The 13,748-nt window shown below is 31.3% G+C and overlaps 1 protein-coding gene across 2 annotated transcripts; it reads right to left on the reverse strand.

Annotated features, from left to right (window-relative positions):
* Positions 1-465: 465 nt before the first annotated feature.
* Positions 466-12,797, reverse strand: LOC120579663 (putative disease resistance RPP13-like protein 1). 2 transcript variants are annotated; one of them, XM_039832300.1, is made up of 5 exons: positions 12,623-12,797; positions 12,464-12,522; positions 1,035-4,462; positions 872-946; positions 467-794 (listed from the first exon to the last, which is right to left on the reverse strand). In XM_039832300.1, the coding sequence occupies exons 3-4, from the start codon at positions 4,431-4,433 to the stop codon at positions 917-919; spliced, it is 3,429 nt and encodes a 1,142-aa protein (XP_039688234.1). In that variant the 5' UTR covers positions 4,434-4,462; positions 12,464-12,522; positions 12,623-12,797; the 3' UTR covers positions 467-794; positions 872-916. The 2 variants fall into 2 exon arrangements, 1 of the variants encoding a protein (XP_039688234.1); XR_005645408.1 differs by having other exon boundaries at positions 466-794; positions 872-4,462.
* Positions 12,798-13,748: the final 951 nt, after the last annotated feature.

Genomic DNA, 13,748 nt, shown 5'->3' on the forward strand with positions numbered 1-13,748 from the left:
CATTTTTCAAAGTAAAATATACTACCTCCGTCCCTAATTATAAGACCCTTTTGAAAATTTTTTTTGTCCCTTTTTATAAGACCCCTTTTCTATTTCCAACTACATTAATTATTTCTTTACATACATGCCCCTATTTATTATACATCTTTTTCTTCAATCAGCAATAAATAGAATGTTGAAAACATAAGCCAACCCTCTTTCTTAAAGGATAAAATTGTAAAAACAATAGTAATTACAAACATATTTAATACAAATATCCACTATCTTAATTCCCGTTATTTTTTCAAAAGGGCCTTATAATTAAGAACAGAGGTAGTATATTTTATAATTCAAATGAGCAATATAAGAAAACTTTAAAGTTTGTACTTGCGTTGCGTAACATAGTGTCATTTTTTTTTGCGCTGAAACCCGATTTTTATTCTTGAATAAAGACCGATTATGTCATTTTACATCAAATAACTGCCTAACATCCCTATGTATATTCAAAAAAAAAATTATTACAGTACAATTTTTTGTTTTTTGTCAAGTTACAGTACAAAATTTAATTAACACTCTCTAGGTTAAAAAAATTGTTTCCAATTTCTGAAGTTATTTCAGAGATGGACACACATATAGAACACAGTCCAAACATCAAATGATTGTGAAATAAGAGGAAAAAAGATGTGTTGGGAACTCCATTTTGGTAAAAGACCACAATCATTATTTACCAGACTACCCTCAAATTGTCCCAAAGCATACAAAAATTAAATTGCCACCGCTCTTTACACCATTCCCAAACGCAAAATCCTCTAAGCCTGGAAAAAAGAAGAATATAAAAATAGGGAAATAAAAGATTTGATTCAATAGTTTGGTTAAGAATATATGTTCGTACCTTCCAAACCAAAAAGATTTGACCAAACGTTGGACCCATAACATCTCATTCCTGCTTAATGTTGTCAATCCACACTTCAGGGATGTGACTAATTGTATGCCAACGCTCTCCTCCCTCCTTTTCATACTTCTCCTTTATTATTCCACAATGAGTCAATCAACACATTCGGGATGTGACTAATTGTATGCCAACGCTCTCCTCCCTCCTTTTCATACTTCTCCTTTATTATTCCACAATTACTAATATCCAACATCCCAAGAGAGTTGGGTAGATCCTCCTTCTCTGGCAAGCTCTCAAGACTAGGACAGTTGATAATGTGTAGTCGTGTGAGAGATTTGAGGTGGAGAAAACCCTTTTTGTTCATTATTCTTAGCTTTGAACAATTATACAAATTAAGATACGCAAGAGTTGGTGGCAGCAGATTCTCCTCTGGGAACGACTCCATGTTTTCAAATTCATCACTAACAAAGAATTCTCTCAGAGAATTGAGTTGGAACAAACCCCACTCCTCTCTCGAACCAATCAGTTTTGGGCAATTCAATATTCCAAGACCGCTCAAGTTGGAAGGCAAACCACCCATTGGAAACGATTCCAGCTCTGGACAATCAATTAAATACAGATAATAAAGTTTGGTGAACAAGTGTAGTTCCAAAGGCAAGGAGGAGGAGTGCCATCCTTTTATTGAAAGTCTTTCAAGAGAATTATAGCAACGTAAATCCAAAGAGGGACAGTTTACACAGCCTCTGAAATCCAACCTCAACTTTTCAAGAAAGAGAATATTGATTAGATTTTGGTCCACGGAGAACTCGGTGTATTGATTATCACAAAGGAATAACCTTTTCAAACTTGTCGGCAATTCATTTACCAAAATTCTATCACAGTTCTGTATATCTAACTCTATCATATTATCACACTTGGGAATGGATGCCTCCAACTTGTTGCAATCATTAATCAACAATTTTTGTAAAGAAGGAAGGTGTTGAGGCAGAGCCCTTTTCAATTCGGGACAACTTGTTATAGAAATCTCTTTAAGCAAAGGAAACCCTTCAAGACGTGACCATTCCTCCCATTCCGACATCGAATCAAAATGCAGAATTTCAAGGGATCTGAATGGAACATTTGTGGAATTATTGCCATAAAATTCTTTCCCTATGATCCTTATTTTATCACAGCCTGAAATTGAAATCTCTTTGAGAGAAGGGAGTTGTCCAAGTGGTGGCAACTCGGAACATAAAGCACAGTGCTTTAGTTTAATTGAAACTAAGTTGGGTAAATCACAACCCCTCATCCAATTTGCAAACCTATTACCTTTGTAGTGTGAGATGATAAGCCTCTTCAAGCTGCTATTTGGTTGAAGAGCCTCAAAGACATCTGATTCTCTTCCATTGGTATTGAATTTGTAACTCCACTCCATATTTAATTCTTCTACATGTTTCTTCTCTTTCAAATTTGCTCCTGCAGCATCCACGGGATCGATGACATGTTCCATCCCTGAAATACAAAGTTCCCCTTGAAGATGATTGAGATTACCCAACTCCTTAATATCAGACCCACTCTGTTCTCCCACAACAAAATCACTCAGCGTTTGAAGATGGTTTAGCCTCCCTATCTTCTTTGGCATCTTCTTTATATTACAGCCTTCAAGATTAAGATGGCGTAAACTGACAAGCTTGTAAAATTTTGAAGGGAGTTTAGTCAAATTATAACAGCGTTCCAGTATCAATGTCTCTAATTTGTACAGATTACAAATTGAGTCAGGCAACCTTTCAATTAATGTTTTAGCCAGGTTTAGATATCGCAAAAGCTTTAGATTTCCTATCTCACCTGATAGCTCTCTGAGTTCACCACAATCACGGAATGACAACATCCGCAAATATTTTAGTTTCGAAAATAGATCACGTTGCAAATTGTTGGTTATCTTGCATTCTTTACCATAGCCTCGTGGTAATACCAACAAGCTGCGTAATCCCTTGATCTTAGAAATGTGATTCAATATTCCCGCACCATCTTTCAAATCAAGATAGCAGCAAACATGTCGTGTTCTTTCAGATATATTTTGCACACTATCAACCTCAATTTGTAAGCAAACCTCATGGGACTCTGATTTTGCCAAATCATTGACAAGATCATGCATGAATAATCTCTTATCCCCAAGATAATTTAGTGATTGTTGGAAAAATGAAATGGACTCTAGATCATCCAAGAATTCAATACCCAGCTCTTCTTCACTTTTGTCTCTTCCGCAACATTTCAGCAAACCTTCTGCCATCCAAAGCTTGATCAATTCATCCCTGTCAAACTTAAAACCCTTGGGAAATATAGAGCAGTAGGCAAAACAGCGCTTCAGATTGGAAGGGAGGTTATGGTAACTCAATCTTAATGCCGAGTTAATGTTACTTTCATCATCAGTTAACCGCCACATGTCAGCCTCTAGTATCTTTTCCCATTCATGTTGAGTGAATTTTTTACGCAAGAGGTTCCCCATTGTTTTCACAGCTAAAGGCAACCCTCTACACTTATCTACAATATTTTTGCCCATTGATTCAAGTTTTGGGTATTCACTTACATTCCTGCCGTGAAAAGCAAGCCTCTTAAATAAACTCCAACAATCTTTGTTCTTCAATTGTTCCAGATCAACTAACTCAGTTGATTTCACAATTAGTGCTACTTTTTTGTCGCGTGTTGTCAGAATAATCTTACTTCCAGAAGATCCATAGTTAAAAGGAAGTAGTAACGTCTCCCAACTTTCCTCATTCAGTTTCCAGACATCATCCACAACAAGTAGATAGTTCTTGCCTGTTAATTTTTCTTGTAGTTGCCGTTGGAGTAGATCCAAATCTTCACTATTTTCAGCAGAACCAAATTTCCTAAGAATTGCTTTGGTAAGTCCAATAACATCAAAATACTCAGATACATAGACCCAAGCTTTAAGTTCAAACGTCTCTTGTATCCTGCGGTCATTGTAGACAAGTTGAGCAAGGGTGGTCTTCCCCATCCCACCCAAACCCACTATGCTGATTGTTGATACTTGCTTGCTATTGTCCTTGTTTGTCAGCAAATAGTTGATTATTTCTTCTTTGTCACCTTCTCTACCATATATGCAAGATTCATCCACCAAAGATGCAGTTGGAGATCTTTTTGAGGATTGCAGGCTAACTGCACTTTCATAACTTCTTTCTGACAATCTTAACACATCCTTTTGCTCTGCAAGAGTGTTTAGATTGTCTAGCAAATCCTTGATCCTAGATTCAAATCGATTAGTGAAAGCTGAAATGAAGTGTTGAACCTTGCTCTTTCGTTGTACATGTGTATCAAACTCATCTAACAACTGATCTACTTCATACACCTCGTGTTTAAGACGATCGAGCCAATTCTTAACATTTTGGTTATGGTACTTCTTTGTCTCTGCATCATCCAACAATTGATTGATAGAATTCAGTGTGATTTCAAGTTTGTTAATCAACTTTTTATTGAAGAGGTCTTTGAAATCTCTTGAGGCAATCCTATCAAGAGTGACTTGAAAGAATGACGAAAGAAATGCTCCAGCAATCAGCTCTGCCATGATATTGTAGTCAAATCCTGAGAGGTTCACTGCAAAACGATAATATGTTATCTTCTGTTAAGCAAAATAGAACAAGAACTATCTTTCTATACAAAGTTGGAATTTCAATGTCAAACACTTAAAACATACATTTTACACAAAGTGTAGAGTTCTAATAAATTCAAAATAATGGATTGTTCAATTAATGACACATTATGCAGTTATAATAACAACTATATTTGCATATACTATCTTCCTTGCAAGCAACGAATAAAGATCGCTTGTTACTGTAACTAAATCATTTGTGACTTTTATATTTCTTTATCATTGTTGTTTTTAGAAATCAAATTTTTTATTAGAGTATGAGCGATTTCTCTGTTTGCTTATACACAATAATTCTTGCATAAACACAGTCCAATCGAACTTTATGCCAAAATTATTAATTCAGGACATTTAATTAGTTTTTTGAATTTTTCTAATATATTTTGTGCACTTGGTTCATTGTATCCAATAAACACAATGTCCAACCAAGTGATTAGACTAAAATAGATAACGAGCATTAATTAAAGAAGAGCTTTCGGGAGTACTCCATGTGTTCATTTATGGTTGAAACAATCTTTTATCTAATAAAAAAAAATTATACTTCAATAATAATTGATTAATTCCATGTATCAATTGTATCTTTTAATGATGCTCTTTAAAGACATATTTACAGAAAATAACGTGAAAATAATAATGTTACACCCTTCATTAAAAAAAAAAGTTACATACCAAAGATAATATTAAGTTGACTAAAGACAATTTGTCACTAAACAGAATAAAGTTGATTTTTTTTATATAAAAAAATATATTTATTTTCGCACCAAGTTTAGAATGAATGAGAATATGTAAGAGTTGATTTTTTTAAAGTGTAATTTAATAACAAATTAGAATGTTAGTATTGTAAATTTGTTGGTAATTTGTTTTCTAAAGTCTAAAAGAGTACAAGGGTTAATAGTTTAAAGTAGAAGCTTAGTATTGTCAATTTGCTGGTAATTTGTTTTCTAAAGTGTAATTAATAACAAATTTTGTTGGTATTGATTTTATAAACAAAAGGTTTGTACGGCTATATCCGTTTTAGTTCAAAAGGTTGTCGAATTCACAAAGACCAACTCACAAGTATCGATTTCTTTTGTTTCTTTGTTTATCTAAGGCTAATTCAAAACAATTTAGTTTTGTGCGTAAAAATAAAGTATTAAATTTAATTTAATAATGATAACAAGAGACCAAAATGTAGTTCTCGTCGACCGTTGATACTCACAAAACAATACTTTTATAATTAAAATAAGATAATTTTCTTCGCGGGAAATAGTTAACTTAAAGATACCGCTAACTCTAACAGATGCGGTGCCAGAAGTCGAATCTTGTACTTGACCGCTTTCGTGTGGTATGAATTACAACTTCAAAGTCCTATTTTTGAAAAAATAATTAATTCTTACTTGAAAATAGTAATTTTTAGTAGAAAATCAATTTAAAGGTATCGTTCGGTTTCCGCGCGCGTCCGTTACTGGATTTTAAAATTATAACTGCCAGCTTTCGTGTGCACAATTATAATTCTAAAATCTCTTGGAGGGTGGTGAGGATTTTTGGAAAATTGCTTGGGTTGACTGGGACTCGGTTTGTTTACCTAAGGAGGATGGAGGTTTAGGCGTGAGGAAGTTGCATGAATTTAATTTAGCTTTACTAGGGAAGTGGAGTTGGAGGATGTTGGTTGACAAAGAGGGGTTGTGGTATCGAGTCTTGAAGGCTAGGTACGAGGAGGAAGGGGGGATTCTGAAGGAGGAGGGGCGTGATTATTCTTTATGGTGGCAGATGCTTTCACGCATTCGCGGCGGTGTAGGGTTGGGGGATGGAAGTTGGTTTGATAATAATGTTCGTCGTGTGGTGGGTGGAGGAGATACCACTTACTTTTGGACGGATAACTAGGTGCAGGGGCGGAGCCACAGCAAGCACTCTGTGGGCATGTGCTGCACAAAATTTTCATTTAAGTATATAGTGGTATTGTGTTGTGCAACTAACTGCCCTCCTTTTTTTAGTAACTGCCCTCATTATTTGAATGTTAAAGAAAGAAAAAAAAACTCACTGTATCACTTTAAAACTAGTCCAAATACTTTTTTTTAGAGGAATCTATTCCAATTACTATTTTTTTAAAAAGGCTATTCCAATTACTTAATATCTCATTTATTATTTATTGATCAATTGATCAATTGATCATAGTATATATTTTGTGATTATTTGTAATAATTTATTTTTTCAAATCATAAATTCTTTAAGTTATTTAATTGTAATAAGTTGATCATTTACGTTTTTTTCGTACTTTTTAGGTCCTTTAAGTTATTTAACTGTAACAAGTTGGTCTGTTAAGTTTTTTTTTCTGTATCACTTAATCTTTTAAGTTATTTAACCGTAAGAATTTGAGAGATTTTAGATCTTAGAAATTTAAGTTTTTCAACGCTTAAAATTTACAATTAAATAACTTAAAGGATCTAAGTTGTATCAAAAATACTTAATTTAAGGACCAACTTGTTACAATTAAGTAACTTAAAGAGCGTAAGTGGTACAAAAAAACTTTAAACCAACTTGTTGTGTAAGCCTTTCAATTTTTAATGCAAACTTTATTACTTCCTCCGTCCTAAAATGACTTAGTTGCATGTTTCACATATGTCAATACACAATTTTTATCTTTAATACTTATAATCATCTATTAGCAAAAATTATAGAAAAAGATAATATTTTGAAAATACTCATTGAGAGAAATCCATATCTTATATGCCCCCACGATCTAAATATTCTGGCTCCACCATTGACTAGGTGGGCAGTGTTCCATTACGGGTGAGATTTCCTCGCCTCTTTGATCTAGCAGTAGATAGATGGGTGTCAGTAGAGGATATGGCGAGGCGGGTTGGGAAGATGGAGGGGGTGCCTGGGGGTGGAGGAGGCGCCTTTTCGCTTGAGAGGAGGAGTGTGTTAGGGAGTGTTCTGTCCTGTTACATGACATTATTTTGCAGGACCATTTACCTGACAGGTGGAGGTGGCTTCTTGATCCCGTTAATGGTTATTCCGTTAAGGGAACTTATATTTTTCTCACAATAGCAGCTGAACCTACAACAAGGGGTTTGGTAGAGGACGTTTGGCTTAAGAATGCCCCGTTAAAGGTATCAATTTTTGCTTGGAGATTACTCTGTAACCGGCTACCGACGAAAGATAACCTTCAACGGAGTCGTGTGCTTCAAAACGACGACATTGGATGTGTCGGAGGGTATGATTCTGAGGAGTCTGCATGTTATTTGTTTCTTGGTTGCACTACTTTTTGCAGCGTCTAGTATCATCTCTTTCATTGGCTAGGAATCACTTTTGTTGCTCCAGATGCGTTAGGCGAAAACTTTCTTTAATTTGATCACTTGTTGAGATTACCGCGGTTAACATATCCATTCCTCAAATTGTTATCTAAACTTTAAACAATTTAATTTAATTTAAAGTTGAAGTGGATTTGCCTAAAAAAACGTAGAAGTAGATTTAAATTGTAGATATGTGTTGGACTGTGTGTTAGAACTCCCATTAAATTCTACGACGAAACTAGCAAAAATTTTATACAAGACCAAATATAAAAAATAAAGAGTTAATAGACCTTTATCCCCTGTAATATAAGTCACTTTTGGTTTTGCTTTCTATAAAAAAAAAAAATTGATTCGGTTCTTGTAAATTTTTTTTGTTTTGGAAAACCCCCCTAGGCCAGCTGACTGTGCATTTTTGCTGATATGACATGCTCCCTCACCTTTTTCGGATGACGTGGCGCACTGACTGTATATTTATTTTTATTTTTTATATTTTTATGGGGTACACGTGACATTTATTATTATTATTATTTTTTTTTTAAAAAACGAAAAAAAAAGTATAAAAATTGAAATAAATTCTGGAAAAATAAAAATATTAATAAAAATGATTAAAAAAACGAAAATAATTATAGAAAAATATGAAATTAATATGGAAAAAAATTAATATATATCAAAATTTTCAAAAAAAAAATTAAAAAAAATCTGAATTAAGTTAAAATTATTTAAAAAAAATCGAAAATATATTATTATATAATTATTTTGATTTTGAAAATTAATCCGTAGAATTTTATTTTATTCGAAAATATAATCTAGATGAATAACAGGAGATAATGGATATTGATTGACACCGGTATATAAGTCATGTTATACTGTTGAATAACAAGCCTTTAATTCTATTCTTCATGATCTAATGTTATGTTTTTTTATTTATGAATATACTTTCCAATATTTTGATTTTCTGTATAAAAAATAAAAAAAAAACAAACTTTTTGATTTCGAAAGAAAAATCTGAACTTTCATTTTTAATTCTATTCTTATTATATTCATAAATTTCAAAATATTTTAAGTTACTGAATTTTTTATTTTTTATAAAATAAAACTTCTTAAACTCGAAAAAAAAAATATGAATTTTTTTTATTTTTCCAGAATTTTTAAATTTTTCCTCTATAGAAAATAATATGGAAATATGAATTTTTTGGAATATATTAATTTTTTTCATTTTAAATTTTTTTCCAGATTTCATTTTATTAAATTTTCTATATTTTTATCATTTTACCAGATTTTTTTTTACTAAATTTTCTAGATTTTTTCATTATTTTTCATTTACCAGATTTTTATTAATTTTTCCATAATTATTTTCGTTTTTTAATCATTTTTATTAGTATTTTTATTTTTCTAGAATTTATATCACTTTTTTATAATATTTTTTCGTTTTTAAAAAAAAAAATCATAAATGCCACATGTACCCCATAAAAAATAAAAATAATTATACAGTCAGCGCGCCACGTCATCCAAAAAAGGTGACGCAGCATGCCACATCACCAAAAATGCACAGTCACCTGGTCTAGGGGTATTTTCCAAAATAAAAAAAATTTACAAGGATCGAATCTAAAAAATAAAATTACAGGGGGAAAAATCATAAGTGACCTATATTATAGGGGTGTAAAGACCTATTAACCCAAAAATAAATAGTTAGTGTTTAAAATCAACATATTAAAAAAATTAAGAAAGATTAGTTCTTGTAAACTTAACTTTGATAGAAATATTGGATAATATATGCAGGGTCAAGGTTAAAATCTCAGCAATCCTACTGATTCACCTTAAAAAAAATGAATTTTTAGTCACCGACTACTTTACAAAAAACATTAAATGGAATAAAGAGCTCTCTAGAAACCGTCAATTATTTATTTTTACATTGCTCGTGTTTTGGGTCCGTTTGAAATCTTATTCTCCGATGCATTGGCCTTTCTACGGTCGCACCGTTCTTGCCATCAGAGCATTTTACTCGGTTCAACTTTGGTGGTGGGGGACCTCAAATGCGGCAATCACTTTTGAATGTCATTTGGTTTGCTACTGTGTGGGAATTGTGGAAAGAAAGAAATAACATGATTTTCAAAGGTAAAGAAATGCTCGATTTTGCGTTTGAGGGACAAAATAAAGTTACTTTCCTTCTCGTGGTTGAAGATGAAATTTGTTCATTTATCTCTCAATTATCATGTTTGGTGGCTTAATCCTCTCGCAATGCTGGGTTATGGCTAGCAGATATTTCTTTTGTTTGTTTTTTGTTGTTTTTTCTTTTCCCCGTTTGTAAATATTGTTCATACTTTTCATGTTTTCCTTGGCACACCTTGTGCTAGGTAAAACATTTTTTTTTTGTAATATATTCAATGTTAGCCTCTTAAAAAAAAAGGAATAAAGAAAATAATAATTTTACCTACAATTAACTTTATCAAATTTTCTCTAAAAAAAAAAAAAAAAAACTTTATCAAATTAGTATGGGCTTAATACATGCTTTGATCCGTTAACTTATTTTCGGATTTTATTTGGTCCTCTAACTATAAAGTGTCTCAATTTGGTCCCTTATGTCTTTTATTGTTACCTCTTTTGCTCCTATCCGTTACATTTTAACTGTTTGACTATTTTTCAAATAGGAACCGTTGGATCATGTAGGTTTATTGCAGCCTACGGTGAATGATTAACACCTAATTTTTTTTTTATTCCAAAAATATATAAAACAAAAATCATATTTTTTATAGAATATGAAGAAAAAATAATTCCAGATATTTTATAAAATCATTTTCAAAATAAAAAAATTTATTTTGTTACGAAATTTTTAAAAATCTGAAGAAAAAAAAAATTCACATATTCATCCCTTTTGTTTTTAGCAAATTTGTATTATATGTACTCTTTCAAAAAAAAAAATTGTTACACGGTACTCTTTCAATTTGAATGAATGAGTATCTTTTATTTTGTCAAAAAAAAAAAATGATTGAGAATATGTAAGAGTTGATAAAAATATATAAAAAAAAAATGATTGAGAATATGTAAGAGTTGATAAAAAAAATGAGTATCTTTTATTTTGTCAAAAAAAAATTGTTACACGGTACTTTTTCAATTACCATGTTTGTTTTTAGCAAATGATTTTTTTTAAACAACAAAATTGTTTTTTTTACACTCAAAAAAGTTTTTTTCCCTTAGGAAAACTCATTATCATAAGTAACCCCAGAAAAATAACATTATCATATATAATTAACTTAAATATAAATAATTCATGTCAACTTAGCTTAGTTGTTGGACGGTTAAATATAAATAATCCACGTGAGTTTAACTCGATTGGTAAGAATATTGTATAATATAGACATGAATCGGAGTTTAAACTTTAAACACTCCATTTCTCTATATTTAAAAATGTCTGAGCTCTAGTCACTATGCTACTTAAAAAAAATGAAAAATATAAAAAATATAAATATAACTATAACTATAAGTCTATGGCTCTGTTTGGATAAACAGCTTATATAGATGTTTATAGCATTAGGGCTTATAACATTAGAGCTTACATCATAAGCTCTTATACTTGATAAGCTATTTATGTTTGGATATGTACACTAAAAAGTACTTACATAAATTGAAGTGTTTGGATGTGACATTACATAAACAATTATCGAAATTTTAAATATTTTTAATTCAACAAAAAAATCAAAGAATCGAACCACAATTGTCAAGATTTTTTTTGATAAAATTAATCAAGATGTAAAAAACAATATTATAATATATTAATTATAATTATATATATAGTATAATCAATATTCGTCTTTAAAAAAAATCAATATTCATATAAGACAAAATTAACATTTGAGGTGTAAATAAATAGTCTAAACATCATCATACACAAGTATAATAATATATGATAAGCTTTCTTTTAAAAAAAAGTACAAAAAATCAAGTTGTTTGGGCTCTAGTAACAATGAGCTCCTTCCAAGGACGTACCCGGGGAATACCGGGTTCGATTCCCAGGGGGAACAACACTTGGCCAGTGCGCATGCCTCTACGCATGAGTAGGATTAGTCGCCCACCTTTGGTGGGTCGGAAACCGGTGCGAAAGGAAAAAAAAAAAAAAGTACAATAATATAAATATAAACTTGAGAAATTATGATTGTAAACTTACCATATATATAGATATTAATGTATAGTTTGTTATCAAAAAAAGACAAGTTAAGTTTGTTTTTTTATTCAATTTCATTTTGTTACGTAACAAAAAAATAATAAAATCTTCCTTAAAAAAAATCTTAGTTACGTGTGTTACTTTAGTAAGATAAGTATATAGCAATTTTGTTACTCATGCACAACCAAAGATAACTAACATTATAATTAAAATATATGTTTTTTTTTTCTAAAAACAAAAAAATAAAATTAAAATATATGTTTTGAAAAAGTGGATCCAGAGAGAATCGAAGGAGGTTACATAAATTCATAAGCTCCTTGTTAAGCCGGAGGGTAAGCTGAAAATTTAGGCTTATTAAAATATGGCATAAACAGCTTATGAAACTATGATAAGCTATTTTTATTTATTTACCCACTTAACCTCAAAATAAGCCAATCCAAACGGGGCCTATAACTATAACGGATCATGTAACATAATTTGAAAGATTAAGTGTTGTTAACAAAGGAAGAGATTACCTGAAAGTGTGAGAACAAACAAACTAAGATCTTTGTAAAAAAAACCACCAAACTGAGATCTGCCAAGGAAATAAAAAAAAAATGTGAAATATGAAATTTGAGTAACAACGTAAATTAAGAGTAAAAAATGTGTTTATTAAGACTTAAAAGAAAAATTACTTGAAAGTGAGTAGAACTTGAAAGATCTGGCAAAGAAAGACTTAGAGGAAGCAATCCAAGATATCAATGATGAAATTAAGAAGAAGAAAATCAAGGTATCAACTGACTGAGCATATATAATATGGATAGACTTAGAGGAAGCACAACAACGAGATAGTAATGATAAAGTTTGGTTGGTAAGAAAATAAATGAGATGATGTACCTTTTGTTATCAACTGAGAAGATGTATACACACCACATAAATGGACTACAACTTCCTATCACTTGCCCAGGAAAGAGAAATGATATTTGTTCAACTATTTTTTAAAAATTTTTGTGATAACTTTTTTTTTTTTTTATATTTATATTATGATTTTACTTTCTCTTTATTGTTTTGGTGTTTATGTCAAGAAAATTGTTGTATACATATTTTGTTAGGCTGAGAAACACATGTAAAATACAAAAATACACATCGGTAGGCAACCGCCGAGGAATTCAAAATTGGTTGCAGTTAACTGTCGAGGAAATGTTTCATCAGATGAAACAGCCACCTGCTCCCCCCTACACACTATTTCATCATCACTTTTTGTTGGTGTAAGCCCTAGAGGCCAATAGTTTGTGTTAAACCTATCTTATGTATCATGACCTTTATTATTGAATAATATATGGCACTCTTTATTATATTTAGATAATGTTAATAAAGTCCTTAGAATAGATAGTTCGTGTAATAATATATTAAGTGCGACTTAATCATGAGATTACATTATCTTATAGAACGCTATTCTTAAATATATATATCCGTAGTCAAAGCTTTAATATGAATAAAGGATAATAATAAAGCGTCGAGACTATTATGTATGTAGACTGATGACCGCATCTCATGGGTCATAGATATGAGATATCAAGTCTATACATAGATATAAATATTAGGAGTAATATTTGTATTGGATTGACCCACTGTGAGAATACTACATAGTAAGTTATGAAATTGTCATAAGATATTCTCACAATGATAATAATGTATATCGCTCTTAGACCTGAAACCACTATGATCTCTAGATGTGGATTCAAGTGCTTTGTTGCCATTCTAACGTTGACTGTAAAAGGATAACAATAACGTTGGTTGATGGGTACTTGATGAATCATG

The sequence above is a fragment of the Medicago truncatula genome, chromosome 3 (genome assembly GCF_003473485.1).
Source record: "Medicago truncatula cultivar Jemalong A17 chromosome 3, MtrunA17r5.0-ANR, whole genome shotgun sequence".
NCBI classification, from domain to species: Eukaryota; Viridiplantae; Streptophyta; class Magnoliopsida; order Fabales; family Fabaceae; genus Medicago; species Medicago truncatula.

Bases quoted from the DNA above. Each gene is read 5' to 3' on its own strand.
- LOC120579663 (XM_039832300.1), bottom strand. From the start codon at position 4,433: ATGGCAGAGCTGATTGCTGGAGCATTTCTTTCGTCATTCTTTCAAGTC. The intron at 947-1,034 runs GTGTTGATTGAC...CACATCCCTGAA, and splicing joins CAATTAGTCACATCCCGAAT to GTGTGGATTGACAACATTAA.